Source organism: Marmota flaviventris, chromosome 4 (assembly GCF_047511675.1).
Source record: "Marmota flaviventris isolate mMarFla1 chromosome 4, mMarFla1.hap1, whole genome shotgun sequence".
Lineage (NCBI taxonomy): Eukaryota > Metazoa > Chordata > Mammalia > Rodentia > Sciuridae > Marmota > Marmota flaviventris.
In genome coordinates this window covers 122,184,238-122,211,847 of record NC_092501.1, presented here as the reverse complement: position 1 = coordinate 122,211,847, position 27,610 = coordinate 122,184,238, and the positions used below count along the sequence as shown (strand labels likewise).

At 34.5% G+C, this 27,610-nt stretch overlaps 1 protein-coding gene across 1 annotated transcript in view; it reads left to right on the top strand.

Moving 5' to 3' along the window:
• The window catches only part of Vwa8 (von Willebrand factor A domain containing 8), a 394,300-nt gene that overhangs the window by 147,249 nt on the left and 219,441 nt on the right, over positions 1 to 27,610 (top strand). The window contains exons 18-20 of the mRNA XM_071611473.1: positions 4,781 to 4,887; positions 7,494 to 7,600; positions 13,393 to 13,464. Coding sequence (XP_071467574.1) covers positions 4,781 to 4,887; positions 7,494 to 7,600; positions 13,393 to 13,464 — 286 coding nt within the window. The remainder of the gene's footprint in view (positions 1 to 4,780; positions 4,888 to 7,493; positions 7,601 to 13,392; positions 13,465 to 27,610) is intronic.

The following is a 27,610-nucleotide window of genomic DNA, read 5'->3' as shown; positions in this document are numbered from 1 at the left end:
TACTAATAATATAGGGAATTTTTTTTATGGGAAATTTAAATGTATTATGAAAAGTAAAGAAATAAAAATGAATACTAATAATATAGGGTAATTTTTTATGGGAAATTTAAATATATTATGAAAAATAAAGAAATAAAAATGAATATTAATAATATAGGGAAATTTTTAACAACAAGGTGAAACCAATAGTAAACAAGAGACTATAGAAACTGGAAAAAGATGAATATCTTAGTTCTATTTTCTTTTTTAAAAATATCTTTATTTTATTTGTTTATTTTTATGTGGTGCTGAGGATTGAACCCAGACCCTTGTGATGTACTAGGCGAGCACACTACTGCTGAGCCACAACCCCAGCCCTTAGTTCTATTTTTTAGGAAGAGAATAGAAGTATCAAATCACTTGGTAGTTGGTAATTCAAGTATGCATGCATAAATTTTGGGTAACCACAAAAAAGTATGGAAATGGATCTTATGGGATTAGAATGAACAAACAGAGAAAAACTGATATCAATACAACATAGGTAGAAATAAAAGAAAAAAATCAGCATAAAAAATAAACATGAGATAATGTTTAAAGTTAAACAATTTCTTCCTTCGTCCTCCCTACCTTCCTTCTTTCCTCCTGCACTGGGTGGCGGGGAAGGGGTTTGAATCCATGGGTGTTCTGCCACTGAGCCACATCCCCAGCCGTTTTTATTTTTAATTTTGAGACAGGGTCTTACTGTATTGCCAGGCTGTATTCCTACTTGAGCCTCCCAAGTAGCTTTGGATTACAGGTATTCCCAGCTAGAAGTTAGCACAAATTCATTGTTGGAGATTAGGGTATTGACATGTGAATTTTAGAAGGGACAAAAATGTTCAGTTATAGCAAAAAGATGATGTTATTTCTGAGGTTTTCTCTTTTCACTTAGCTTTTATTAAAATGTACCTGTTTTTGATTTATCTAAAATGTATGTTACACTTCTAAAACTTATGAAAAATTCAGAATTATCTCAAGAATGTGAAGAAGGTCCAAAATTCTATTCTTACTTCACTGTTAAAACATATAATTGAGAAAAGATAATATTTTGATAAAGAAAAAGTGTTTCATAAAATCAAATAGCCAAATCCAAAATGAAACCAAAGCAAAACCAAACATCACTTAGTAAACCAGGCTTATTTTTAGTAAATCATGAATAGTTGGGAAAGTCTTTAATCTGATAAAGAATATGTACCAGAAATTTATAGCTGATTCTTTTGGCAAAACACTTGGCACGTTTTCTTTAGAATTAGAAACAGAGCAAGAATATCATCTTTCTATATTTTTAGTATGTGCATTTGCCAAGGATTATATCATTGACTACACAAAAAAATCCAAAGATAATACATGTAAATTATTTGAACAAATAGAGTTTAGTGAGGCTACTTATGTACTGTACTCAGTAACATTCCTGTACTCTAGCACCTATGAATAAATCTAGTCATTGAGCATGTAATGCTTCTATGGAGAAAAGTACAAATTTTTATTGAAATTTACAAAAGAGGACTTAAAAGGGAAGCTATACCTACATGAAAGGAAGGATTCATTAGTTTAAAACTGTTTTCCCCAGAACTGAAATACAGATATAATTTAATGAAAATCCCACAAGGTTATAGTGCATTTGAAAAGCTTTGATCTCAAAGTTGACATGTAAGAATCAAATTCAAAAAACAGTGTAGGAAATTTCGAAGATTTGAGCAGGGTATACTTACTCTATCAAATATCAAGATCCATTGTTAAACCGTATTCTTCATATTTATTTTGTGTTCGTGTAAGGCAAGACAAATAGACTATTAGAATAAAGTAGGAAAAGATGTTTTACAAGATTTATAGTCAAGAAAGTATTGGTATTCAAGGGACTACAAATATTAAGGAAAAAGAATCAACCCTAAATGGGCAAAGGATGAATAGGCATTGATGAGAAGAAGGAGTAATTCAAATGGCTAATAAACATTTGAAAAGATATTCAACCTCATTACTAATAAGGGAAATGAAATTTGAAATGAAAATCAGCTACCATTTTATACTTTAAAATTTTTTACTTGTAAAAACATTTTCTGTAATATCTCTGCAATTTTCTGAACTACTAAAATATTTCAGAGTTTAAAAATGTTTACTTTTTGTTCTTGTAAGTACCTCACTGCATGAAGTAGCTAATTTTTCTGGTGTTAACAGCTGACCACAATAAAACTCCATTTTCTTCTCACCTTATAACCTTTTGGAAATAGAAATGACAGTTCATCTTGTTTTTTGCATCATCTGTTGACTTCAGCAAAGCTAAAGTTAGAAGTCTTTGTACTAACCTTCTCCCAAGGATAGCACAATGTCAGGAATGTACCAAAAAATTATTGGTGATAAAGTGTGGGGGTCTTTTTGTTTGTTTGTTTGTTTCGGTTTTTGTATTCTTCAGTGACTTCATTCCATTTTGAGGCAGTGAAACAGAATTGAATTTTGTTGAAATTTTTAAAATAAAAATTAACCTAATTTATATTCATAAGGTATTTTATTTAGCAGACAAAAAGGTAAATAAACTACCTAACCTAAATTTATTGAACATTAAATTTATTAAAATTATGCTTATTTTCTTGTAATTTTATTTCTTAAATATTTACTTTAGGAGACTGTTTAGAATTTATTTTTGGCTTTAAAGCTGATTCAATTTTTTAAGGCTATAATTTTAAAAATTCTAAGTCTTCTGTGGTTTTCTGTTCATTCAGCTAACTAAGAGATCTTAACAATCATTTTTAAGGGCCTTTAGAAAATGTTTGGTTCCATTTATAAAACTTGGCTAAATTAAATATCTTTAAAAATTTAAACCTGCATTAATAATTTTATGTATTTTCTGTTTAACTATTTCAAACTATATTTGTAAGTAGGATAAATCATGTTATCTTAAATTACTATTTGTAAATTTAAGAATTAAAATTATACAAATAAAATAATTTGTTACACCTTCTAAGTAAGACTGCTTGAATACACTGAGCCTCTGTTTTTTTCCTCACTCTTATTTATACCCCTCCTCCCATATTTGCTAGACTCCACTGGCTTTCCAGGCAATCTAAAAAGCTTCCAGTTCACGGTCAATTTGAGGATGTGTTGACAGACCACGGTGATGTCAGGGATGACTGGAAATAGCAAACAAGTCTAGTTTGTAAGTGGGCAGTGCCAATTGAGGTGGTCTGATAGGAAGTAATGGAGATGCAACCACAGGGTGCACAGATACAGTCACTACTACCATCTAAGTCTGGGAGAATGGTGAAAGGAAGATTGATGGGGTACTAGGACCAGGGCTCAAAAAAATAGAACAAAAGCCCAGTTATTGGGTCTGGGAGTTAAAATGAGCACATGGTTTTGAAAAAGGCAAATGATCTAAGAGTTATGATAAAAGGTCACCATTGTAACAGATAAGTCTGACTTGATGCTGAACTGATGAACTATTGGCACAGAGGTCTATGAATTCCCTTACATCGCCTAGGACCAAAATGAAACATTAGCTAAGAGCTAGTGTCAGATCTAGGAGTGGAATGCTATAAGGACAGGGATTATTCCATAACAATCCCTTTATGGACATCTGTTGCCTCTGGCACATACCACTCCATTGTTAAAATTATTCTCAAACATGTTGGAACCATTGTCAAAGTTTTAGAGCTGTATAAGATCTAAATTATAAGTGGTATGTTCTTAGTGTATTTATTTGAAACACTGTATTTCCTAGTGGTTAGTTTATAAAAGTATGGTACAGATAATCATGGATTAAAGATTATTTCTGTGGGCTCACTTGGGATCAAACTAGTATAACTTTATTTGGGTGGGAATCTATGTTTCATGTTAGCAGCACATGATATGTTTATAATTGCTCACAATATGTTTATAATTGAAGAATGCCTCTGTCACTCACCAAATTGACAACACAGTTATAAAATAGATATGGAGATACACTTTTGTATTTATTTATTTATGCTGCAGTACTGGGGATCACACCCAGGACTTCATGCATGCTAGGTGGTGCTTTGCTACTAAGTTGAATTCCTATCCCTGGAGGTATATATTTTTTAATGTAAGGAAGATCCAAGATTGATAATTATTCATTCAGTAATTTGTTAAGACTAATTCACCTCCATTGATTTGAATTTGTGACTGTAAACTTAGAGCAGTCCAAAGTATTGCTATAATATCTATTTAATAAAATTTGATAAACCAATAACAAACAATATTTATGAAGTATATTAAATCCACTTAAAAAGCAAATTATTTCAATTTTTATTCTGTAATATGTTGTTCGTAAGTGAGTACGGCTAAGTACAAATGAGCTTTATTTAGTTATTAAAGAAGATCCCGCAAACATCCTTTACTTTATAAAGTATATACTTTATACTTATATATTCTAAAAATTTTGTATGCTTCGAATCTCATAGATCCAGACCAATCTCCCATAATAGGTAGTAAATACTAAAGTTGTGTGTGTTTGTACACGTGCACCCATGTGCATTTAAAGATATTTGAGAAGCCTAATGCGGTGGCGCATGCCTGTAATCCCAGAGGCTCAGGAGGCTGAGACAGGAGTTCAAAGCCAGCCTCAGCAATGGCAAGACACTAAGCAACTCAGTGAGACCCTGTCTCTAAATAAAATACAAAATAGGGCTGGAGATGTGGCTCAGTGGTCAAGTGTCCCTGAGTTCAATCCTCAGTACCCTCCAAAAAAGATATTCGAGAATCACAGAAAACTTTGACTTTATCATTCCATTCCCCCATTCTCTGCCAGGTTCTTACCAAGCCTTGCTAGGTCAGCTTTAGAGAAAAATCTGGCAGATGCTGCAATAGAAATAACTACCAATGACAATCTGGAACCAGACCTGGAGGATTACAAATGTAAGTATTTAATTTGTTTTTGTTTTAAGTGAAAAAATAATTATCAAACATTTGATGCTATTATTTTAATTTCAATATAAATGTTTTTAATGCATTTTGTTTATGTACTGAGTTGAAGAATCTGTTTTTTAGAAATGTGAATGCTATTTATAAGTTAAACCTTAGAATATTTACTGCATTGCAGTATATTCTTGATGGCTCTCCCTGGCCTTCAAGAGTCACAGTTGATACTAACATATTAAAGGCTCTGAGAATCCATTTTGTAATTAACTTGTATTATTTTGACAATATTTTTTTCCAAATATGTTTCACGATATTATCTAAAATTCTGCTTTCTTTGCACAACATTTAAATATTGAGGACCACTATGGGACATGTTTGGGCAACTTTTTTAGCTTGATTCAGACTAAACTAATATTCAGAATAACATCTTATGCCTTCGTACTCCTTCCATTTCCACCTGTTGTTTGTGCTGCTTTTTTTCTGAGTAGCCATAAGTATAAATTTGAATTTTGAGGAGGATTATTCATAAAAGTTTCCTATTCTTCAGTTAGAGCACAGCGAAAGTTTCCCCATTTTTAAATGTAATTACCTGTTTTTTTTAAATTTTATTTTTAATTTTTTCATTGTAGTTGGACACAGTACCTTGATTTTATTTATTTATTTTTATGTGGTGCTGAGGATCCAACCCAGGCCCTCATCCATGCTAAATGAGCGCTCTACTGCTGAGCCACAACCCCAGCCCCTGTAATTAACTGTTTTATCAAAACATTTAATGTATGACCATTTTCTAAAATAGAGTACTGTGATTCTCTTTATAGTAGACTTTTTTTTTTTTTTTAATAATGGAGGTTACCCTGAACCAAGAATTTGGTATTAAGAAAATTAGATGACGTTTTTGGACTCAGATTATAAATTTAATATACTGATAGATCTGAATAGGAATTCAGATCTGAATAGAAACTCAAAAGAGACAGAATAACTCTGGGCCTTGAAGATTCAGAGTGTTATTTGATTAAATCTATTGATATATCCAAAGAAAGACGATCATTTCAGACAGGCCCTTGTTAGCAGTGACGTGACCCTCTTGTAGAATATAAGGGACCTAAGTGATGAGACTTTTCAAATTGACTAATACCATTCATTTTTAAAATCATCTGTCCTATAGAGAATTCATTAATTTACTTTCCTTGTTAGAGTCCATGCTTACCAAATAACCTTCTTGAGAACATGGCTTTCCATGCAGTTCCCACTCCAAATAATAAGGTTTTATGGCAAACAGTGTATTATAGTTGATATGAAAGTTGCAGTTTCCATTGTGATGTAATATTTTGCAATTTTATTTTCTTAGTCAGAATGTGTTTAATATTCTCCTGAAAGTTAGATTTACCCTCAGTTCTGATTATAAAATTAATTTTGAGCCTACTAGATTTTGAGGAACTTCATAAATTTACCAAAATAATGTCATCCTGTGAAATTACTTACAAGATAGCTAGCCAGCTTTCTCCCAGAAATGTACTAGCAGCATCATTCTCTGAGTTCGTATCCCCTTTCTGCTTATCAACATTGGTTGTGTAAATTCAATTGTCCTAAAGTTAATGGACATGTTCCATAAACTAAATTGTAGATGCTATCAGATGCTGTTTGAACCTGAAATTACAAGTGTCATCTCAGCATACAAGTATAAGAGTTGATTCACTGCCATATTCTGCCTCTGTCCCTTTATAGTTTTATATTGGGTCTATTTCAAGGTCTGGTGGTAGTAAATAAATACTAAATACTTAGTGTGATGGCTCTTGGCTTTCCTTCCCTGTAGAACTTTTGAAAAAGGAAAATGGTAAAGATCTGCTGTGCTCTGGCAAATGTGTCAATGAGCTTGAATATCTGATTACTACAGGGAATATACAAGATAGGTTCCTGACTTCAAGAAATTTATTATTATTAAATTCCTGTATTTAAAGATCTCTTTAAAGCAAAAAGAGAACAATACAATAAAAGTTATTACTGAATAACTGTATGACAAAGGTTCCCAGTTCCTACTTCAAATAAGAATATTTCTGATACTATTCTATCAGAATCACCTGGATATTTATTTGAAAATATAGATCTTCTGGACTATTCCTGAAAATAATAGTTCAAGAGGTCCAAGGGTTTGGTTCATCTGTATTTTTTACTAGACCTCTCAGGGATTTTCTTGTGGCGTTTTTCATTAGGTGCTTCCGGAAGATGATATTCGGGATACTTAAACCCTTTTGAATGTGTACTTGGCTTATGTGTATATTATAATCCTGACCAGATAAATTTATGAATGTGGCTTGGCTATGTTCTGGGTTGTTTTTTTATTTCTCAATTTTATCTATATACTATTTGCTAAATTTATTGCTTTAAAATTATTACATTTTAGAACATTATAAGCTGTATATAGAACTGTAGTGTTTAATTACCATCTTTAAGCTTATTTCTTTAGATGTTAAATTAAAATCCCTGAAGAACTCAAGGTGTTACAAAAGCTATCCTACATTTTATGTTGGGTGGATTTATCATCTTTGGATATTATTTGTAGGATGTAGTTATGACTAATTCTCTGTCTTATGTAAAACATTCAGGTGAAGTGGTATCTGGATCACTGAGGATTGGTACTATTAGTGCACCAATATATAATACCCATGAGAAAATGAAAGTGCCTGATGTTCTCTTCTATGACAACATTCAGGTAAGAGCATCACTTTATTTACTTACAAATCACCACTTATTGTGGTAGTTAGCTCTGAGAAATGATACTTATGTTTAATTATCTATGTAATTTTCTAAATTAAATGCAGATGATGCAATATGACGTGTTGAAACATCTTTTATTAAAGTATTAAAAACTTTAAAATTCTTTTTTTTTCTCCTCTGGTGAGATTTTCTTTTCTTTTTTCTTTATTGATTTTTTAAAAAAATAAATGACAGCGGAATGCATTACAATTCTTATTACACTCATACAGCACAATGTTTCACATCTCTGGTTGTATATAAAGTATGTTGACACCTATTGGTGTCTTCATACATGTACTTTGGATAATGATGTCTATCACACATTTCACCATCCTTGCTAATCCCCTGCCCCCTGCCTTTCCCTCCTACCCCTCTGCCCTATCTAGAATTCATCTATTCCTCCCATGCTCCCCCTTCCAAAGGTACTTGAAAATTGGAGGAGTTGCTATTATCATTAGGGTTATAAATTTCATATGCACACATAAACAAATATTGTATGGCTGTACTTCAGGTTGATAAAGTAAACCCATTATTAAATTAAAAACAAACAGAACTTCTCATTCTCTTTTTTTTTTCTTCTTAGTGAAATCATTTCAGTAATTCAAAGAAAGTGTATCTTATACATTCTACAATTCCAGTATTTTTCTTTTTCTTTTTTTTTAAGGGAGTATGATGGAGAATTTTCATCTTACAAACTAACCAATAATTATGGACTTTCCACTAAGATTCAGATATAAGTTTATACCTAGAAAGCCATATTGTAGATATTCAATTCAATTAGATTATTTTCAGGGAAAATACTCTGAATATAACAGTTTTCTTTTCCAAGTTTTCCATGAAGTGGTCCTTCGGTCCTTCCTGCCAGCCTTTTCAATTTTGTGTGTGTGTGTGTGTGTGTGTGTGTGTGTGTGTGTATGTGTGTACTGGGATTGGACCTAGGGACACTCTACCACCAAACTACATCTCTACCGCTTTTTATTTTTTATTTTGAGACAGGGTCTTCCTAAGTTCCTGAGGCTAGCCTTGAATTTGTAATACTGCTGCCTCAGCTTCCCGAGTTGCTAAAATTATAAGTGTATGGCTCTATGCTAGGCTATGTATGTCTTTTATAATGAAAGAGTACTTAAAATTTTCTATAATACTTCATTATTATTCTGCATGTAAATAGTACATTTAATTTACAAATTATGTTAGAACTTCTTACTATTTTTGCTATGTTAAGGCATTAGCAAAATTGAAGTTAAATTTATTTTTTAATCTGACATTCTACAATTCTGTTTTTTGTTCAAGTATCATAATTTAAATCACTAAATTATAATAACAATATAGAAGGTATCCAGGCAAATTCTTCTTTCTTAATAAAAATCCTGGCTTAAAATTTTGAAATCTGTCCAAGCTACACTAATTATTTTTGGCATAGCAAAGGCATAACCCTGATTTGATTTTAATTATTAAGAATCAGTTAATTAATGAAGATTTTATTTTTCTTCAGAAACATTAGTGTTCTTGCATAATCAGTACACAAATAAACAGAAAATTAAATTGTAAGACAGAGGAGGGAAAAAAACTCTTGCCTAATAAATAAAGACAAAAACTTGATTAGAAAGAAAATATACTATTTCTAAAAATTGATGGTATCACCCTCTGTCCATGTAATGAACAAAGAAAACAAGAAATCAGGGTACTGTTATAAGTAACATTTAATTGAAAAGCTCTACAGCAGCAAGGGTTGAAAAGATTTCAGAGTGTATAAGAATATAGGAAATTCAGTAGGAAAGAGGACCATTGTGCTCTTGAACATAGTGTCTGTTGCCAAGGTGTTTATGATATAGACATGCAGGGCTGCAGGGCTGCTGTGAACTTTACACAGAGCCCCTGAGGGACTTCTTGTAACCTGTCTCCAAATGTACCTCCTCCTCTAAAAGCATTATGAATTAACCACTAATGAAAAAGTTTTAGCTGTACCAATTCTAGGGACAGTGGCTTGATTAATTTTGCTTTTGCTATGTATTACTGATTCTGTTTTTGCTGCACTTCAGCTTTGAAGCAGTATGCTTCAGAGTCTTTTGCAGATTGAAATACCATCTTGTTTTATGCCCTGTTGTCTCTTTACCACATTGCATTGAGAATGGTTTTGAAAATGTGTTCTTATATATCATAGGGCGAAGCCCTGTGTTTTCTTTATTTTGTATCTCCAGCAAATAACAAAGTGCCTGGTGCATAGCAATTGCTAAGTATATAAGTGGTGAGTGGATTAATAAAAGGATGAATAAGATTCTGAGTGTTCATGCTAAGGAATATTTTTTTTCATCCAGCCATTCATTAAGAAATATTAGACTTGTATCAGTAAGGAGGAGAGATTTGAGGGAAGAAAAATTAATAGTCTCTTAATATGCTTTAGATCTGAAAAAATATCGTAAATATTTATTGTGGGTCAGACCTTGTCCTAAGATCTTGAGATAAAGAGATTAAAATAGTCACGTGAGCAAATGCATCTTTAGAGCTCAAATTGTTCTTAATCTAATGGAAAAACAGGCAAATACACATGGTTACTTCACAGTGTGATGAAAGTATATACAAGTTATTGTGCTTACCTTTGTGAGGTGATCATCCCTGATGATAAAGATCATAGAAAATTCGTTAACAAGACAAAGCTGGGCAAGTCTCTCAGAGACTAGCATTTGTAGAGACTTGCTTATATGAAAGAGTAGCTCATTTATGGTACCCAATGTAATTGTCACTAGCACAGAGCTGAGATTGCAAATAGAAAAGTTTAAGAGATGAGCCTGATAAGTTAGGAAAGGATCAGATCATCTGAGCTTCTCAAATTAAGGAGCTGGGATTTCTTTCATTGGTTTCCTCACCGATGAAAGACTTTAAGCACATTTGCTAACTTTGCATTCACTCTTGAATGTTGTCTAAGAGTTAGGACCAAGGCAAAGAGAAACTAGTTTAGAGTTATTCTAACATTCTGGGTGAAAGTTAAGAAGGATCTGAAATGAGGTAGTGAGAGTAGGGACAGAGTAGAGTGGACACCTCACAGGACTATTTAGAAGGTAGAGTCCTTGGAACTTTGTGTTTGTTTAAAACAAAGATTCTGCCTCAGGGAGCACACAGTGTGGTGCAAAAGTAAACTGAAGAGTAAGTAGAAAATTATTCTAGATTCTTCCCATCCCTGGAACATTGTGTGAAAGAAGGAGAGTGGTAGGGGATGAACCTGAGATTAAATCAGAAACATGAGAAGTACCTTTGTTTCTAAATATTGAGTCACTTAAAGAGTTTTGAAAAAATGAATTGGCAAGATTTTGAACAAAGAAGTGATTGTATGAGAATTATAGAGAACACATTGACTCAGGGAAAGGATGAAGTTTCAAAAGCTAAATTAGCTTAAAAATTATATCTACCTACCTGTCTATGTATATAGGCCAGAAATAATAATACCCTAAATTCAAACTGTGGTAATAGTAAGGAAATAATGAATACCGTTGATCTTTGTTTTGGGGAGTTGGTGGTTTTGGATTTTTTTTTGATCTTGATAAAAGAGAAGCAAGGTGGGCAGTGTGATCATGATTATGATAAACATTTGATCAGGCAATAGAAAATGATGCTATTAATTATGAAAAGAAAAGGAAGAATGAAGTTATTGAAGAGAATGTAACAAGCCAAGTTTTGAATTTGAGTATGCTGAATTTAGGAGCCTGGGCAATAATCAGGGGGTGTTATTATTAGTCATCACTGAGAAATCTTGATGTTTGAAGATCAGGGTTAGCTGCAGCCATGAGATGGATTGAGAGAATGTAGGTAGTGTGAAGTCAGAGGTAGCTCTTCTAGCACTGATGTGTGGGTACCAACTCTGCACATAGCCCTCACTTGGATCTTAGGAGAGTGACTGTGTACAGATAGGCATGACTTGTTCTACCCTATACTGAGACCCCAAAGAAAGCAAGTAAAAGGTAATGGAGAGAACAAACAAAGGAACCAGGGGAAAATCATATGGAAGGAATTGCTACAACAAGATGATCTAGTCCAGAAGACTATGGAGAAAAATTATTAAAGGCGGGGAAAAAATCAGGAGAGAAAGACAACTCACTGAAAGCATAGACTTAAGAAATCACCTGCAGTGCCAAGTAGAAAAGAAGGCAAGACAAGAATTATGTTGGTCATGACCTTAGCCTTTGTTAGTGTTTGTGGATTTGAATAATCTAGTTAAATTTAATGAGCATATGAAGAAGGAAGATTTAGAATAAACAATACAGATAAGAATACAAATATAGTTTGCATTCATTTTCATTATTATGGAGCCATAAAGGTGCTCCTTGCAACTTTTCTATCCATTCCTCATGCAGATTAGCCTATTTATTTCAGGAAGAATTTAGTGTTTTATGGAAATTGGTATTGACTTTTCATCTGAATTAAAATGTAAAGATCTCTGGCGTATATTACCACAGAACTGAGTTTTAAATTATTTTCTAGGACTCACTTTTATAGAGAAATCATACATCTCAGTTTATCTTAGTTTGCTTTTAAGACAGTCTCAATTTAGGCTGGGAATGTAGTTCAGTTGCATAGTGCTTGCCTAGCATACACAAGGCCACTGAGTTCAATCCTTAACACCACAAAAAAAAAAAAAAAAGAAAAAAAAAAAGATAGTTTGTACCTATTGTGACCCAGCATAATTATTAACAATGGCTGGCTCTTTATTTTAAAAATGTGCCAGAATGACAATAAGTAAATATGCTCATTTTATTTCATGCCTTGTTAAAACTTTAGCTCCCTAATGTATCTAATTTTAAAAAACAAAAACTATCAAGATAAATATCAGGGGCTACTCATTTGTTCTCAAGGTAGGAAAATGCTTTCTTAGTTTTCCTTTCTAAGAAACAGACAGAATGAAAGTATACTAAATTTGATAAATGAAAGGAAAATTTCCTGGCTCTCTAAAAACTAACTTAAAAAAATAAAAGCAATTGACATACCAGATAAATATCTATAGATATATAAAATGTTAATATAAAAGGTTAATGCAAAAGTTTAATTTGCCTTTTTTAAAAATAGGGAACTTCAATAAGTTTAGTACTTATGAGGCTGTTATTTGATTTGATACAGAAAACCAAGAGAAAGTAATAGGGATATTAACTGTTCCTGGATGTAGTTCTTTTCCTGACCCCCAATGAGCTTTTGTAACCTACTTATAGGTGGCCTATTTTTTAAGATACAAAAGAGCAATGTAACTTTCTCTGTAGCTATTGTGAACAACCTTAATCTTGTTCTTTTATTATATTGTGTCATAATTCAAATAAAAAACTGTGGAAGTTGAATAATATATTTAATTTCAAAGCTATATATAGTTTTGAAGGTAATGGTTAAGTTGATGTCAGTCTAAAAAGTTCCATAAAAATTGCTAATTATTTTTGGAAGCCATTATATATTTACATTAGCAAGTGTCAATTTAAATTTATATTAAATTTCAAGACAATGCTACGTAGTTTAAATAAAAATACTTGAATTATAAAAACAACTTGAACTGGTTAATTGGTTGTACTTGCTCTAATGGGCTGTTTTAAGTTTTCAGTATCAGTGACCCAATTGGTTATGTAGTTTACTTATATCTAACTCATTAATTTTGTTTTCTTGAAAGTTAAATTACTTGAGTATTCTATCATAAAGGATGTCTTAACTTCCAAGAAGATATCTATATAGTTAACTTAAAACACAGTTAACCTATCTGTGGTCCTTTTTTTCCTCTAGCACATGATAGTGATGGAAGACATGCTCAAAGACTTTCTCCTTGGAGAACACTTATTATTGGTTGGTAACCAGGTAAGTTATGGGTGAAACCCAAGCTCTAACGAGTAAATGACAGTAATAGTTTCAAAGCAGTAATTTTTTTTGTTGTTGGAATAAGTTTTTGAAATTGCTCCCTTTCTCTCCCAGTAAAATGACTCGTTTAATTAAAAGGTGAATGTCTACCTTAGACTTAACCTTAGACTTACTTCAAGGCTTAAATCAGACCCCATTCTACTCTACAAGTGGGCACTCTTCTTGCTCATATCTGTTACTCCAACCCTGCTCACCGTCACCTATCTCCTGGATTAAGGCAATAATTTCCCATCAAATACACTATAAACTGTCTTCACTCTGCAATCAGATTGATACTTGTACAACTAAAATGTGATTAAGTTTCTCTTTTGTGCTTGAATTGACTCTCCATTGCCCTCAGGTATGGTCCTAAGTCTCTAGTATGCTTGACAGGCCTGTAGAATCCAGCCTCTGCCCACCTATCTGGTCCAAGCTTTGGCTCTTCTTTTCTCTGGATGGCAGCTTGAGCTACTCAGAACTTCCACCAGTTTCTTATTTCCGTTCTGGTCCTTAGTGCATGTTTTTTTTTTTTTTTTTTTTCTACATTGAACACTCCCTGTCTCTTTATATCATGCCCTGCCCTAACTCCTAGGAGGGAGGTTTTCCCTTCTCCCTAGCTCAGTTAAGTTCTCCTGACCTCCTCCCTCTGTCCCCTTCATCACACAAGTTATATGATATTGTATTCACCCATGAATGACTCTTCCCAACTTGTCTGGAAGCTCTTGGAGGGCAGAGACCTTGTTTGTCTTATTCATCTCGGTCCTTGGTTCCTAGCCCAGTACTGCTATAGATATTCAATATATGTTTATGGAGGAAATGAATAGATATTCTGTAGTTAGAGGGTGCTGATAATTTTCCTTAGTTGAATTATCGTACCCACAGTAAGTGACACTTTGGGTCTCATTTTTAATTAGTCTTAAATTAATGGTGACAAGCTTTCAGAAGTTTGTCCTTTATTTTTTTCTTTTTTGTACTTATAAAAATAGTACATATTCTTAATATATTTAGCCCCTCAAACTTACAATTTCAAAGTGCTGTTTAAAAATAAAAATGGGCCAAATGAGTGTTTTACTGGCTGAGGCATAGGCTTGAGGGTTAGCTGGCTAGAGATCCAGTAGCAGTGTTCCTACATAACGGTGTGTGACTTTGGGAAATTGCTTATCTTAGACTATTTCCTGATGTCTAACCTGGGAATAAAAGTAGTTTGTATTCTACTGGGCTAATGTAAGGATAACATGATATAATGCATGGAAAGTACCTCACACTGTGCTCTATTCTTCCAACTAAAAATAAAATCACTGTAAAATTTAAAAAGTACTTTAATGTATCTTGTTTCATGTTTTCTAAACGAGAATTAAAAAGTAGAACAATAAATTATTCGTGGCAGTTTTTTCCATAAAAATCCCCACCTTCTTTTCTTTCCTGAAAAATCATTTTTCTGTATACCTGAGGTGAAAGGATGAAGATCAGTTGACGGTATTTGTTCCTTGATGTTGAAAACCATAAGTCAAGTTGTCGTCTCACTTTGAAAAACAGTGAGTCTGTGGACTTTTAAGTCTTATATAGCCCAGAGTGCTTCACAGACTTTTTATCAACTTAACCATGGCACTCAGTGTTTCCTTTTCAAAACTTCTTCCATCACATGAATGTCCTCAACACAGAAACTTATGGCCTCTCACCAGCAGCAGACAAGCCTATAGAGGAGAGTAGACTGGGAACATACCGAGCTGGGCTCAAGGGGCAACTTTCCTAAGTAGCAGGCTTGGAAAAGGAAGGTCCTTGGAGTTCAAGGCATGGGGTCCAGGTGTTTTTGAAGCATTCATTGATATTGATGTGCTAAGGTTTGTTGAGTGGAATGCAGTTTCTCAGCTAAGATAGTTTTTACTATTAAGCTATTAATAGAATCAGGATTTCAGGACAATCATTTACATTTATGTCAATGTTAGAGTCTTACTAGTAACCAGAGATGGGGAGCATATTCTAACCTCTGGAGAAATGAGGGGAGCTATGCAGGGTAAGGGGTAAGATAGAATGGAGGTTTGCTTCTGCTTTATGAGAATTTAAAAAGAATATGTGAAAGTATTTTGAAATTATTCTGGAGTGCTATACTAATATTTGTGTAAAATTTGCCTTGCCTCCTCTCATCTGTTTCAAGTCCCAAGGAAGGGAATGACGCTAGAACAAGGGCTAGGCAACAGGGTAGGTGTGGTGGAGGGAAGAGCAGCTACAGTTCTATGGGCATGTGGTTAGTCCCTAGCATCTGTGAGGATGGATGATTCAAACCTGTCTAGGGTTGGTTCAGGAACCAGCTGTACAGGGTTGAAGATACTCAGGGGCAAGGCAGGAGGTATAGGGTACCACAAACTTGTCAGTCCCATCACATTTTACATCTTGCTTTCTTATATCCCTGTTCTACCACCCTCCACTTAAGAGAAAGAAGAATTAACAAAGGGAGATTATGTTCATTAGAAGTGTGCTATGTGTCATTGGCCTTTTTTATATTGGAAGGCATTTCTCTTCTTTCATTATAAACCTCTGAGATTGTCAGTGTTCTATTGTAGTACAAATGTTAAAGGAAGTATTAGGTGTGCAAGTAATTTCTGCTACCTGTGTCCATTAAATTGTTTTAATGAAAAAGTCTAACTCTCTTAGACTGCCATTTGATACCCTCTGATGTCTGATCTCACTGTTTTCTGCCTACCATCTCATTTCTCCCCTCAAGCTCTTGTTCTCAGAGAAATTAAATGGTCTGTGTTCCAAATAAACTTTTTTATCAGTGTTATATTCCAGCCTATGTTTGCCACCATACTGTCTTCTTTCCTCCATCCTTGCTTATTCAAATGCTTTCCAACTCAGAGTGGCAACGTAGTATAATGGGAATGAAGTAAACTGGGAATCTGAAGGCCTACTTCTGTGTTCAGGTTTTTAAACTGTGTGAATGATATGGAGTAAATTCCTAATCTCCTAAATGGGCTTTTTCTTTCCTGCCTCCCTCCCTGGCCCCCCTCTCATATCCATAAAATAATGATTGGAAATGGATGTTTTCTAAGGTTGCTCATAGCTCTAATATTCTATAATAGTGGGTCAATATAGATTTCCTTGATTTATGCATCTGCCTATTCTGTCTCTACTGAAAAGAATGAGCCCCTCAAGAAGAGTCTTCATTAATTTTGCTTTCTTCCCAATGCCTTGTATATAGTAGATGTTAAATAAACACTGGATTTTAGAGGAGTATAATAATATAAATTCCTAATGAGTAGGTAAAATGATTTAGAAATAATATGAATTTTAAATTTCAACTTGTATTATTTTTAGGAAATTCTGAAAAAGATTGACTGTATTTTTTCTTCTGTAATCTTACAGCTGCTGAATTAAGGATACAAATGGATTAGATATAATGTAAGAACTCTTCTTTGAAGAGAGTAAATAGTTAAATGGCCCCTCAACTAGGTATGATTCCATGATAGGATTAGAGACTGGCAGTGTTATCACTAGAATTGACTAATAAAAACTTATTATTTTAAAATTTCATAATAATTAGCTGAGTAGTACTAAAAAAATTAGATGAGGTATAACTACCTAGGCTTACATTTTACAGGTTGGGGAATGGAAATTATATTCATTTATTCAGATTGTCTTCAAAATCTAAATAATACATTCATATACTTTAGCAAACTTTATTTTTTTTCAAGCTTTTTTTCAATAGCTAATGTCTGTGTTTAGAACCAAGTAAGATTCTATGGTTAGACTCTTGACTGCCTCCTGGAAGGTGTGAGGACATGCAAAGCCACCTGAAGTGTTACTTGCAGATTGCATACCCTGCTGTGCTTGTCTAAGTACGGGTGCAGAGATTTTTTTTTTTTTTTTCTGTGTGCTCTCTGCATCTTGGTCATTTAGAAGAGTTCTCTCTTCAGGAATGTGTGCTTTTGCAGCCACAGTAACTCAGGTCCTTCTTCTGTAACTTTGAAAATGCCATATTTCATCCATCAAAGGTATTTCAAACCTCTGTTAATATTTCATGTACTTTCTCACCTTCACCTCATATCCACCTTCTGAAACATGACAATGAAAAAATAAAGAGACAAGCAAGTGAAGATATAGGTGATAGTTTGGGGACTATTGACTCTCAGCTTTCATGCAATACTGTAATTGGTGTTTTCCCTCAAATGCAAAGTGACAGCCATCTGGGAAAATGCCCATTTAAATCACATGATTTATTTTGAAACCAATTAAACCATTTGTAGCAATTGAGCAGGCTCTTACCTTTCTCTTTCTAAAGCATTAAGCAATGACTACTCAAAAAAAGGTAAATGCAGGCGCGGTGGTGCATGGCTGTAATCCTAGTGATTTAGGAGGCTGAGGCAGGAGGAATTGGAGTTCAAAGGCAGCCTCAGCAATTTAGCAAGGCCCTAAGCAACTTAGTGAGACCCTTCCTCTAAATAAAATACAGATAAGGGACAGGGATATGGCTCAGTGGTTATGTGCCCATGGGTTCAATCTCCAGTACCACCCCTCAATAAAAGTTAATTAAAAGTGAAACATAGAGATTAAATATTGACAAAGAATCCAACAGTGAGTTGGCATAAATATGTGATAAAAACTTAATGAATGCTCCTTCCACAAACACCTGTAGAGAGATGTCTCCATAGCTTTCTGTTTGCAAACTAGATACTGGCTGAAGTTCGTGAAAGAAACTTCAACAATTGAAATTATAACTAGAGCTATTTCAGAAGACTGTTTTTCTGGCAGTTTTTACAAATAAAGAAATTAAATTGAGTAGATGTTGATTCTGAGGCATCTCGAGATTCATCACCTTTATTTTGCCCAATCTACTTTTTTTTTGTAGATAGTATTATCTTTTCTAAGAATCTATAGTATTAGACAAAATTTCATGTCTCTTGGGAAGCTAAAAACAGTCCCATAAAACACCACTTGTCATAGCAAAAGAAAATAACTTGCATCTTTATTTTGGTGAAATAAAATAGACTTGTTTATCCTTTATATTTTCTATGTGGGATTTTGTGGCATAACACATCGCCTTTCCAGTAAATGAAGCAGAATTGCTGTCTTTCAGCCAAATAGGATGGGGAGCCCTGAAATCACATGCTTGATGGTTACATTGGATACAGTACTCCATATCATGGAACTGCTAAGTGTGCTGTCACATGCATTATTTTCTGCATATTATAATTATCATATTATATATATCCATCATGCAATTAAGAGTTCCATTATGGTATTACTATTATTATTATTATTATCATAGCACAATTTTCTACTTAACAAAGAGAGATGACTATTTGTTTTCTAATGAGTGATGCTTTTGTTTGGTCCCGGCTTTAGGTGAAGAATAAGCTTCCTGCCTTCTGCATCTTCCCATACTGGCTTTACTTTTAATTTGTAGAGTCTTATTAAATTTAATACACAAAAATTTATTATGACAATGGAGGTTATAGAATCACCCTAGAGGCACATCATTTCTTTTTGTTTAAAATGTCCCAAAGAATAAACTTATGTTTAGGGGTAAAAATGCTTGAATTTTCAGAGATAGTTATATTTTATTAGATATTTGAAGGGAAAAAAATTTTGCAGTGTGATGCTGTAAACTGCTTAGATACCCTTACATAAGAATTATCTTTAAAATCTGCAGTGTTTCATTTTTTAGAAATGAAAATTTAATCAGTTACATAAAATAATGTCACTTGGTTGTTTCTAGAACTAGACAACATTTCAAAGCAAGTCATCAAAATTTAATTTATATTTAATAAGACACAATTAATTATTCACAATTACTTCTGTATGAATATAGCCCAATAAAATCATTTGCTAGGGTTTGTCAACATTTTGTCTTTTTCATTTTAAGCCAGCTTTGTGTATCATTTTATCAAATAATGGCAGTCTGCTGATGTTTTTCTATTTAAAATCTCCTTTTGTTCCATGTTCATATTTTTTTGCCCTTACCAAAATTCTGTATGTAACAGAATTCCTTAACAAATAAAAAACCAACTCTGGAAGATTTTTATATAGGATGCCTTCTATTCATGTTTTTGTTTTTACATGACTGATTCTATGGGCCTCTTCACAGTTTCATGGCAATGTCTGACCTAATAGCAGTGATACAATCCAAGAAAGCATCTCTTACCTATTTCCTGTGAAAAGTTAAAGATGAACCTACTTGCCTAAAAAGCAAAATCTCCTTTGTAGAGAGATACCCCTAATGACAGACAGTCTGGCTCCAAACTCCTTTTATAGTTCTTCCAAAGTATAGTGTCCACCCCTTCCATGCCCAGAATTCTGCCTGAGTCATTTTTTTGTGGTATATACTTTGTACGGTCTCTTTCCCTTCTCTCTTCTTGTGAAAGTCATGCCATTTCAACAACTCAGATGTTGTTTTCCTCTATGAAGCTTTTCTTCATCTCCCCCAAATAGAAATAGTCTTATTATCCTTTGAACTTTTATAGGATTTTCTCACTATTTTGATCACATTTTCTTTGAAATTGTTTTGCTATGTATTTGATTTCATCTCTAATTGAATTAGAAGTTTATGAGCAAGGATTTTCCTGTGTCAAACTTATCTTCTGTTTCTCCCCCGCTTACTCCCTCCTTTGTGTACCCCTTCTCTCTGCAGTGAACTGGTGCCTCTGCCACCTCTATCTTGGCTTCAATGTCCTCTTTCTTGTCCTCTGTTCAAAGCAACCAAATTTCTGGGTCTCTGTGACTCTCTGACTGTCCAGTATGAATTTCAGTGAATTCCCTTTGTTACTCACCTCACTGAGAAGCAGTATCTCAAGCCATCAAGCAACTGGAAAGCGCACTCTTCTCTAATCTTCCATCTTTGGTCTCCTCATTTCACACTCATTCTTATAGTAGTAGTTATAGTAGTAGTAGCAACAAAAACAACATGATAAGTTACTTGTTGAGTAGTTTTAATAGGATATAATAAGAGCCTGAACATACAAAGTAAAGGACATTTAAAAAATTTTTATGGAAAAATTAGTATACTATAAATAGCAGATATGTAACAAATCCCCTTGAACCTAGCAACCAGCTGCTACAGTTAAAAGTCCTTTTTGCCATTTTGTTTTATTTATTCCCCTAACACTTATTTTATCTCATCTTTTAATAAATTATCCTTCTTGCAGTTACTTCAGTATTTATTTATAATATAACCACAATTTAATTATTATACCTATTAATAATGATCTCTTAATGTGATATTCCATCTATTTTTAGTTTTCTCATTTATCTTGAAACGTTATTTTATAGCAGTCTTATTCCAGTCATCCTCCAAATAAAGCCTGGCCATTGCATTTAGCCGATACAGCTTCCAAGTCTCTTCAAAAGAAACATGGCCCATTTTTATTAGTATAAACATTTTATTCAAAATTATGCCAGTTAATGAGTTTCTATTGGTAATATATCTTCAAGAGTAAGATTCATTAAGCCAATTTAATTTCTTAATTAATTTATATCACAAAATTATGATACTTATTTTTACAGGCTTGAAATAACTTCTTTCTTAATTTTCATAGCACTGATTTTAAAAATTTTTTATACATATATGAAATCAGTGAATATGTACTTAGGGTCAACTAAATAGAACTCTATGTACATTGTTACTATATAATTCTTTGTACCTTCTCTCTCTATTAATTATAACTTTACTGTAATCAGGGACTTCATTTTTTTATGGATAGAAGCTTAGCAAATGTTTACTTGAATTAATTAATATTGAGATACTGTGCATATTTTATTGCCAAAATTAAAGAATGTGTGAATTTGCTAATTAATTTGAACTGAGTCCTAGCAGGTTGTTACTGTGTACCATCAGAAATATACTGTGTTGCTATGCCAGAGCAATTGTCTGAAATCTGTAGAGAGGCTGAACAGTTTGTCCAGAGATTTTCCTGTGTTTCTTTCCAGCTGGTAGTGGCAGCAGGGCTTTTGATAACTGAGTGTGCTGTGCTTCTACTAGCTCCAGTAGTTGGGGGTCTGGTAGGGGGGAGTCCTAAGACTGTGAAATGCATGTTTTCATCAAATACTGTGATACTCATCTCTCTATATAATATATATTTTGTCCCTTCTTCAATCCCTTGGTTAGTGAAGTTGCCTAAATTATAGTCTGGAAATAAGTGTCATTTTTTTTCACATTCTCTCTGCCAATTTAAATAGTCTACATAGTAGGTATTTTTGTTTTGTTTTGTTTTGGTGCTGAGGTTGGAACCTAGGGTCTCACATATATTAGGCATGCACTCTACACTGAGTTATACTCCCAGCCCTACCCAGTGTTTCTTAGTGAATCTTTTGTTCACACTTATTTTGAATTTGTATATTGTTCTTGCAGACACATTGATTTTTTTCCCCCTGAAGTATTTGTCAGGATTGCTTTGGAGGCAACTAATGGCTGACCATACTACCCAAAAGTTTATCTTTGCCCTTTATAGCAACAAAACATTTCAGAGGGGAATCGTAGAATATAGCTTTTATTATATATGTGTAAAGAGAAGGATATGACTTTGACAGAAGTTACAGTCATGGAAACTAGAGATGCAATTAATTTGACTTCTCATTTGGCTTCTCTCATTTGACTTCTGGGTACTATTTGTTGGCTCTTATACAGGGAATCCTTTGTGTGTGTGTGTGTGTGTGTGTGTGTGTGTGTGTGTGTGTGTGTGAATGTTTAGGGTTATTGCTTTATAGTTAAAGTATTTTTTCTGATTACATAAGTAATATGTATTTATTGAGATAATTTTGAAAAATAAGAAATTACTAGTGATCATATAGTATCAATCTCTTATTTGGTTATAGGATTAAATAGTATCATTATAAGATATTATTTAGAGATTAGTTTGTCTAGGCCCTCCATATTCTGCATGTTCAAATGAGCATGCCTAGGCTCAGGTGGTGGCAGACACTTCCATCTGAGAGGAATTTCACAGGAAGTATAATTCAAGTGTCCCAACGCCCAGTATAATATACTTTTAGCCATTTTAAGCCAAGAATCCAAAGGTTCAACATTTGATGGAAATTTTAAAGTTAAAAAAAGCAGCTGAAATTTTTTTCTTGATTTACTGCGATATCAGTTTCTTTTGTTCTTTTTCATTGTGTTTGATATTTGTTAATGGCATTCATATAGTAACTTTTCTACAAGGGAACATAGGGCACCATGTAATAAAAATATTACATGAACTGAACCAACTTTGTGAAAATTATTAAGGAATTGGGGCAACTGGAAGAGAGACTCAAAGAAACAATGTTTTAGAGAGTATGAAGGAATTCTGAGCATTAGAAGTGGCACACACTCTCTTTCAGGCCATTTAAAATATTACTGCAGAAAACAAGATCTGGAATGACCCCTCCCTGTTCACTCTCATGGTCCTTAAATTCTATGTAAGAAGTCCCAGCCTCATGATGGGTGATTGTTACTTGCTTTAGGTTTATTTTATGGCCTTCTAGTAGAGATCTTTGACTCTATGACATCATGAAATAAACACATATGTCAGTTTAAGGAGGCTACCTCTTGACTTACCTTTTGCATGATGAAATGGAAAATACAGTCCAATCTCTTTAGTCAGTATGGATTTGTGTTCAGAATCCCTTGTGTACAAGGTTCTTAACTTCTTAAAACTTAAATTTGCCTCTCTCCAAAGCATTTCCTCCTCATGTGTCTGGTATAAGGATTTAAGTGCACTGAAAGGGCATTTATGCATGTACCAAAGGGCTTGTGTTAGTCGGCTTTTCATCTCTGTGACCAAAATACCTGCCTAGAACAACTTAGAAGAAGATAAGTTTATTTTGGCTTATGCTTTCAAAAGTTCAGTCCATGGTGGGCTGGTTCCATTGCTCTGGGCCTGAGGTAAGGCAGAATATCACAGTGAAAGGGCATGGCAGAAAGAAGCTCTTCAACTCATGGCAGTCTGGGAACAGAGAAAGTGTGAAGCACCAGAGACAAAATATGAACCCCAAAGGAACACCCTACCTGCCTAGTTAGAACCCAGCAGTCCTTTCAGATTGTCAGCCCATCAAATGGATTAATGCACTGATTAGGTTACATCTCTCATAATCTAGTCATTTGACATCTAAACATTCCTGCATTATCTCATATGTGAACTTTCAGAGAACATCTCACATCCAAACCATAATAGGACTCTATAAATGTTACCTTCTTCCTCTTTGTTTTCACAAAGGGAGTGGAAGATTCCTGGAAGAGGTTTCTACCCTCTTTAGTAAAAGCAGATCACATGACTTCCTTTTCCTTTTCTTCCCTCTTTTGCTCAAAGTTGAATAGTATTATCTGCAGATTATATGTGAGTCAGTGGTGATAGAGACCTAAATAGGAGATCTTGTCTTGTCCTCAAGGAGTGTGTCTACTTATCAAGGCACCTGGCATAATACTAGATAGAGTACAGTGTGCAGAGAGAGAGCAGCTTAGGAACCGAAAGGAGGAAGTCATTCTGGATCTTAGCACTGAAGAAGAGAAGCAAATGGACAGTCAGGAAAAGCTACAGAGAAGTAAAGACAATTCATCATAATGCTAAGGGGTGAGTGGAAGATGACAAACAGGGAAGGATGGGCCATTTTAATCAGAAGAAACGACATGACGAAAGATGTGGAAGTATGGAGATACTTGTTCAGGAAATGGTCCACTGATAGGAGCATGTGTGAGAATGGCAGAGGGTGGCAGAGCAAGCTTGCAAGTTTATCTGTTGTTGTGGGGCTCCTCCAAGGCTTGTTACTGATTCTTCAATGTTTATGTCCCAGGAGAATTATTCTTGGTCCACATCTCATTCCTAGACTAGAATTGCTTTACTTTCCGTTCCTCTATAGTCCTTTTCTCCCACTCTTTTTCATTCTCCTTCTCCCCCTTGACAGAACATGGATAGATTTCCTAAGCTCTGTATTCAATTCCTGTTCATGGATATACTCTTGGAAGCCCCTGAAGGATTTTATGGCTGATCTCTTTGAAGAAATAGGATAAATACAATAAAAAACAGGAAAGATTAAAAGAACCCTATAATCCTCCATAGTTCTTACAAGTCATGTTCCCTAAGCTTTTTTTCTCACAGAAACTGGAGGCATGCTTATTTCCTGCCCTCAGTTTGATTCCTATCTACAGGATTTCACAAATTTCCCACTTTTCTTAACTCTGTATTTAATGGTCCCTCTTTCCAGTACATTGTCATGAAGAACTCAATAGGACAAGAAAGTAATGATAAAAATAAAGGACATTCTTATGAGATAGTTGGTATTTTTTAGGATCTTTCACTCCACAGATCCATTTTTAAAAATTTTATTAACTAAATATTATCCTTAACACAAGTAAATAATGATTGTTTTAATTAATTCTTGTGGTACTGTGACCAGAATACCTGATAAGAACAATTTATAGGAGGAAAAGTTTGTTTTGGCTCATGGTATCAGAGGTCTCAGTAGATTGATGGCTGACTTTGTTGCTCTAGGCCTGTGCTAAGGCAGCTCTTTGTGGTGGAAGGACCCAGGCCAGGAGAGCTGCTCAGCTCATGGCAAGATCAGGAAGCAGAGGTGGGAGGAGAAGGGGATGGGATTCCAGGAAGGATGTATCCTTCTAGGGCACCTCTCAGATGACCTAACTTCTCCAGCCGTGCCCCACCTGTCTACAGTTTTCACCCAGTCCATGCAACAAGGAAGGGCTGATTACTTATAGCTCTCACAGTTTGATCATTCCACCTCTTAATATTCCTGCAGAAACACAGGCGCTTTGGGTGGACACCTCATATCCAAGATGTAACAATTTATTTTATTTTAATTTTTATTGAAGGATATAAATTGTACATACAGGATAATAATGGCTAGCAAGTAAAGATAGATATGCACAGGAATAAAATGAAAATCTTAACAGAGTGTTGTTAAGCAGTTGTGCATGAAGTGATGTTTTGTTTTTTTAAATTTCCTAGTGAGGAATATGAGTATATGTATTTTTATAGTGGAAAAATGAAATGTTGTTTATGTATTTATTCAATTAAAGTAATCCTGAGGATTTTCTGTTCTAGACAGAAACTATGATTGGAAGGAACCACTGCTAAACTGTTTCATTTTGTTCAGGATATTTACAGAAATTCCTTCCTAGATTATTCTTTTAGCATTTCCTCGAAGGAACTACCAGAGCTTCCTAAAATGAAGTAGGAAGTGACCTGATGAGATCTCTGATGTAGAAAAATAACTAAACAAATTTATTTTGGGATTTATGATGGGACTGGCCCATCATGAGTCTTGAGGTAGCAAAGCAAATTGGACCCTTTCCAGGAGTCCAGAGAGAGATGAGCTACTCATGAGCTGAGACAGTAAGCTGGAGAGGAAGGAACAGATATGGAAGCAGACACTTCAAAGTAAACATGTCCAAAATTAAACTACATTTAAAAAACTCCTCCCCCACCAGCAAGTTCACTTCTCCCCTATTCCTTTCTCAGTAAAGGGTCTGACCTACTACCCTGCTGCCCAAGATAGAAACCTTGATTTCTGTATCTCCTTTCAGTCCATCACAAAGTCCTTTTAGTTCTTTTTCCTAAATAGCTCCTAAGTTCATCCAGTTCTCTTTACCTTGTAATTAGGCCACTATCATCTCCTTCTCGAATTTTTTAAGTCTTCAAACTGCTTTCCTTTGCTATCAGTTTTCTTTTCTCTGTGTCTCTCTCTCAGATCATTCCATCAGAGTTATCTTCCAAAGCAGAAAATCTGTTCTTTTTACTCCTCTGCTTTTCTGTGTTCTCAGTGAACAGTGCAAACTCTCAGCTTCTAAGTCGTTGCGAGAGTTAGACCCCACCTCCCTTTCTACTTTCCTACTGCTCCCTTCCTTACCCCTAATGTAGCATTTGAATTCACCCTCCCAGCTCCCCAGCTCACTGTTGCCCACAAGTTTTTCCACACACTTCTCTCTCCTCCTTCCCTGTACCCTCTGACTGCTTGATATCTCAATGGAAATATCACTGTTTGCAGTGGGTCTTTCTAAGCCTTAAGTTAACTGTCTCAGATGCTTCATATGATGACCCTAGGTCGTCCTGTATATCTGTAACATTTGCTTAGTTGCCTGTGTTCCCTAGTAGACTGTAAGTCATGAGTGTGGCCAGAAGCAATTGTTTTTATTTGTTGTTTTAAATTTACCACCATATCTAGCACTACTAGGAAGGTGCTGTAACTCTATGTGCTCATATAGTTGATGAATTAGACAAGAAAGAAGGGATGAGGAGGGAAAAGGAGGAAGGGAAGGAGGAAGGGAAAAAAGAGAAGGAAGGAAAAAAGGAGTGGGAGGTAAAGAAAACTCCAGGTTTTATTGATAGGGATTGCAAAGAGCCTAGTGACATTTTGAATGGCGTTTGGGGGAAAATGGGGTAAAATACCACCAAAATATAAAAAGTATTCTAAGATTTTTTCACTTAGTGGCAAGACACAGAGCAATACTAATATATTAGAGTTAAAAGAAAAGATGAGTAGTTTGACTAGAATCCTAATAAATTTGGTATGAACATCTGGTACAGAAGTTTAGTTTTCAGAGTAAGAGGTCTCCAATGGAGCTTAGGAAAGAAGTGTGAGCCATATGTGATGACTGAGGTCATGGGAGTGGGTGAGACCTCCCAGAGAGTATGTGGAACAAGAAGACAGCTGAGGTTGGAGTTCTGCAGATCCTGATACTTAAAGAAACACAGCAAAAAATTTCCTTAGCAGTAGCTGAGGATCTCATCCTACATCTGTGGGAACTGTGAGCTCCGAAATGGTGCATTGCTCAAGAGAAATTTGGAAAAGCATGACTGATCCAGTAACTTTGCAGTTGGTAAGGGAGGAGGAACTCCTTGATAGTAGCTTTTCATGACTCATTGCTTTCAGGAAATCCTTCCTATTTCTGACATGCTAATGCATTTATGATGTTTGCTTCTCTGTAGGATCACTGAATTTAACAGAGCTGAAAAATTAACACAGACATTTTGCTTACCCGATTTTATCTATTTAAAATTTTATGTTTATTGCAGCATGCCATTTAAAGCTTACATAGCTGTTGTAATTGACATGCAAATGTGCAAATGTGATTTTCTGTCTTTGTGCTTCTGTGCTAAGCTTGAAATTATTTTGGGTGAAA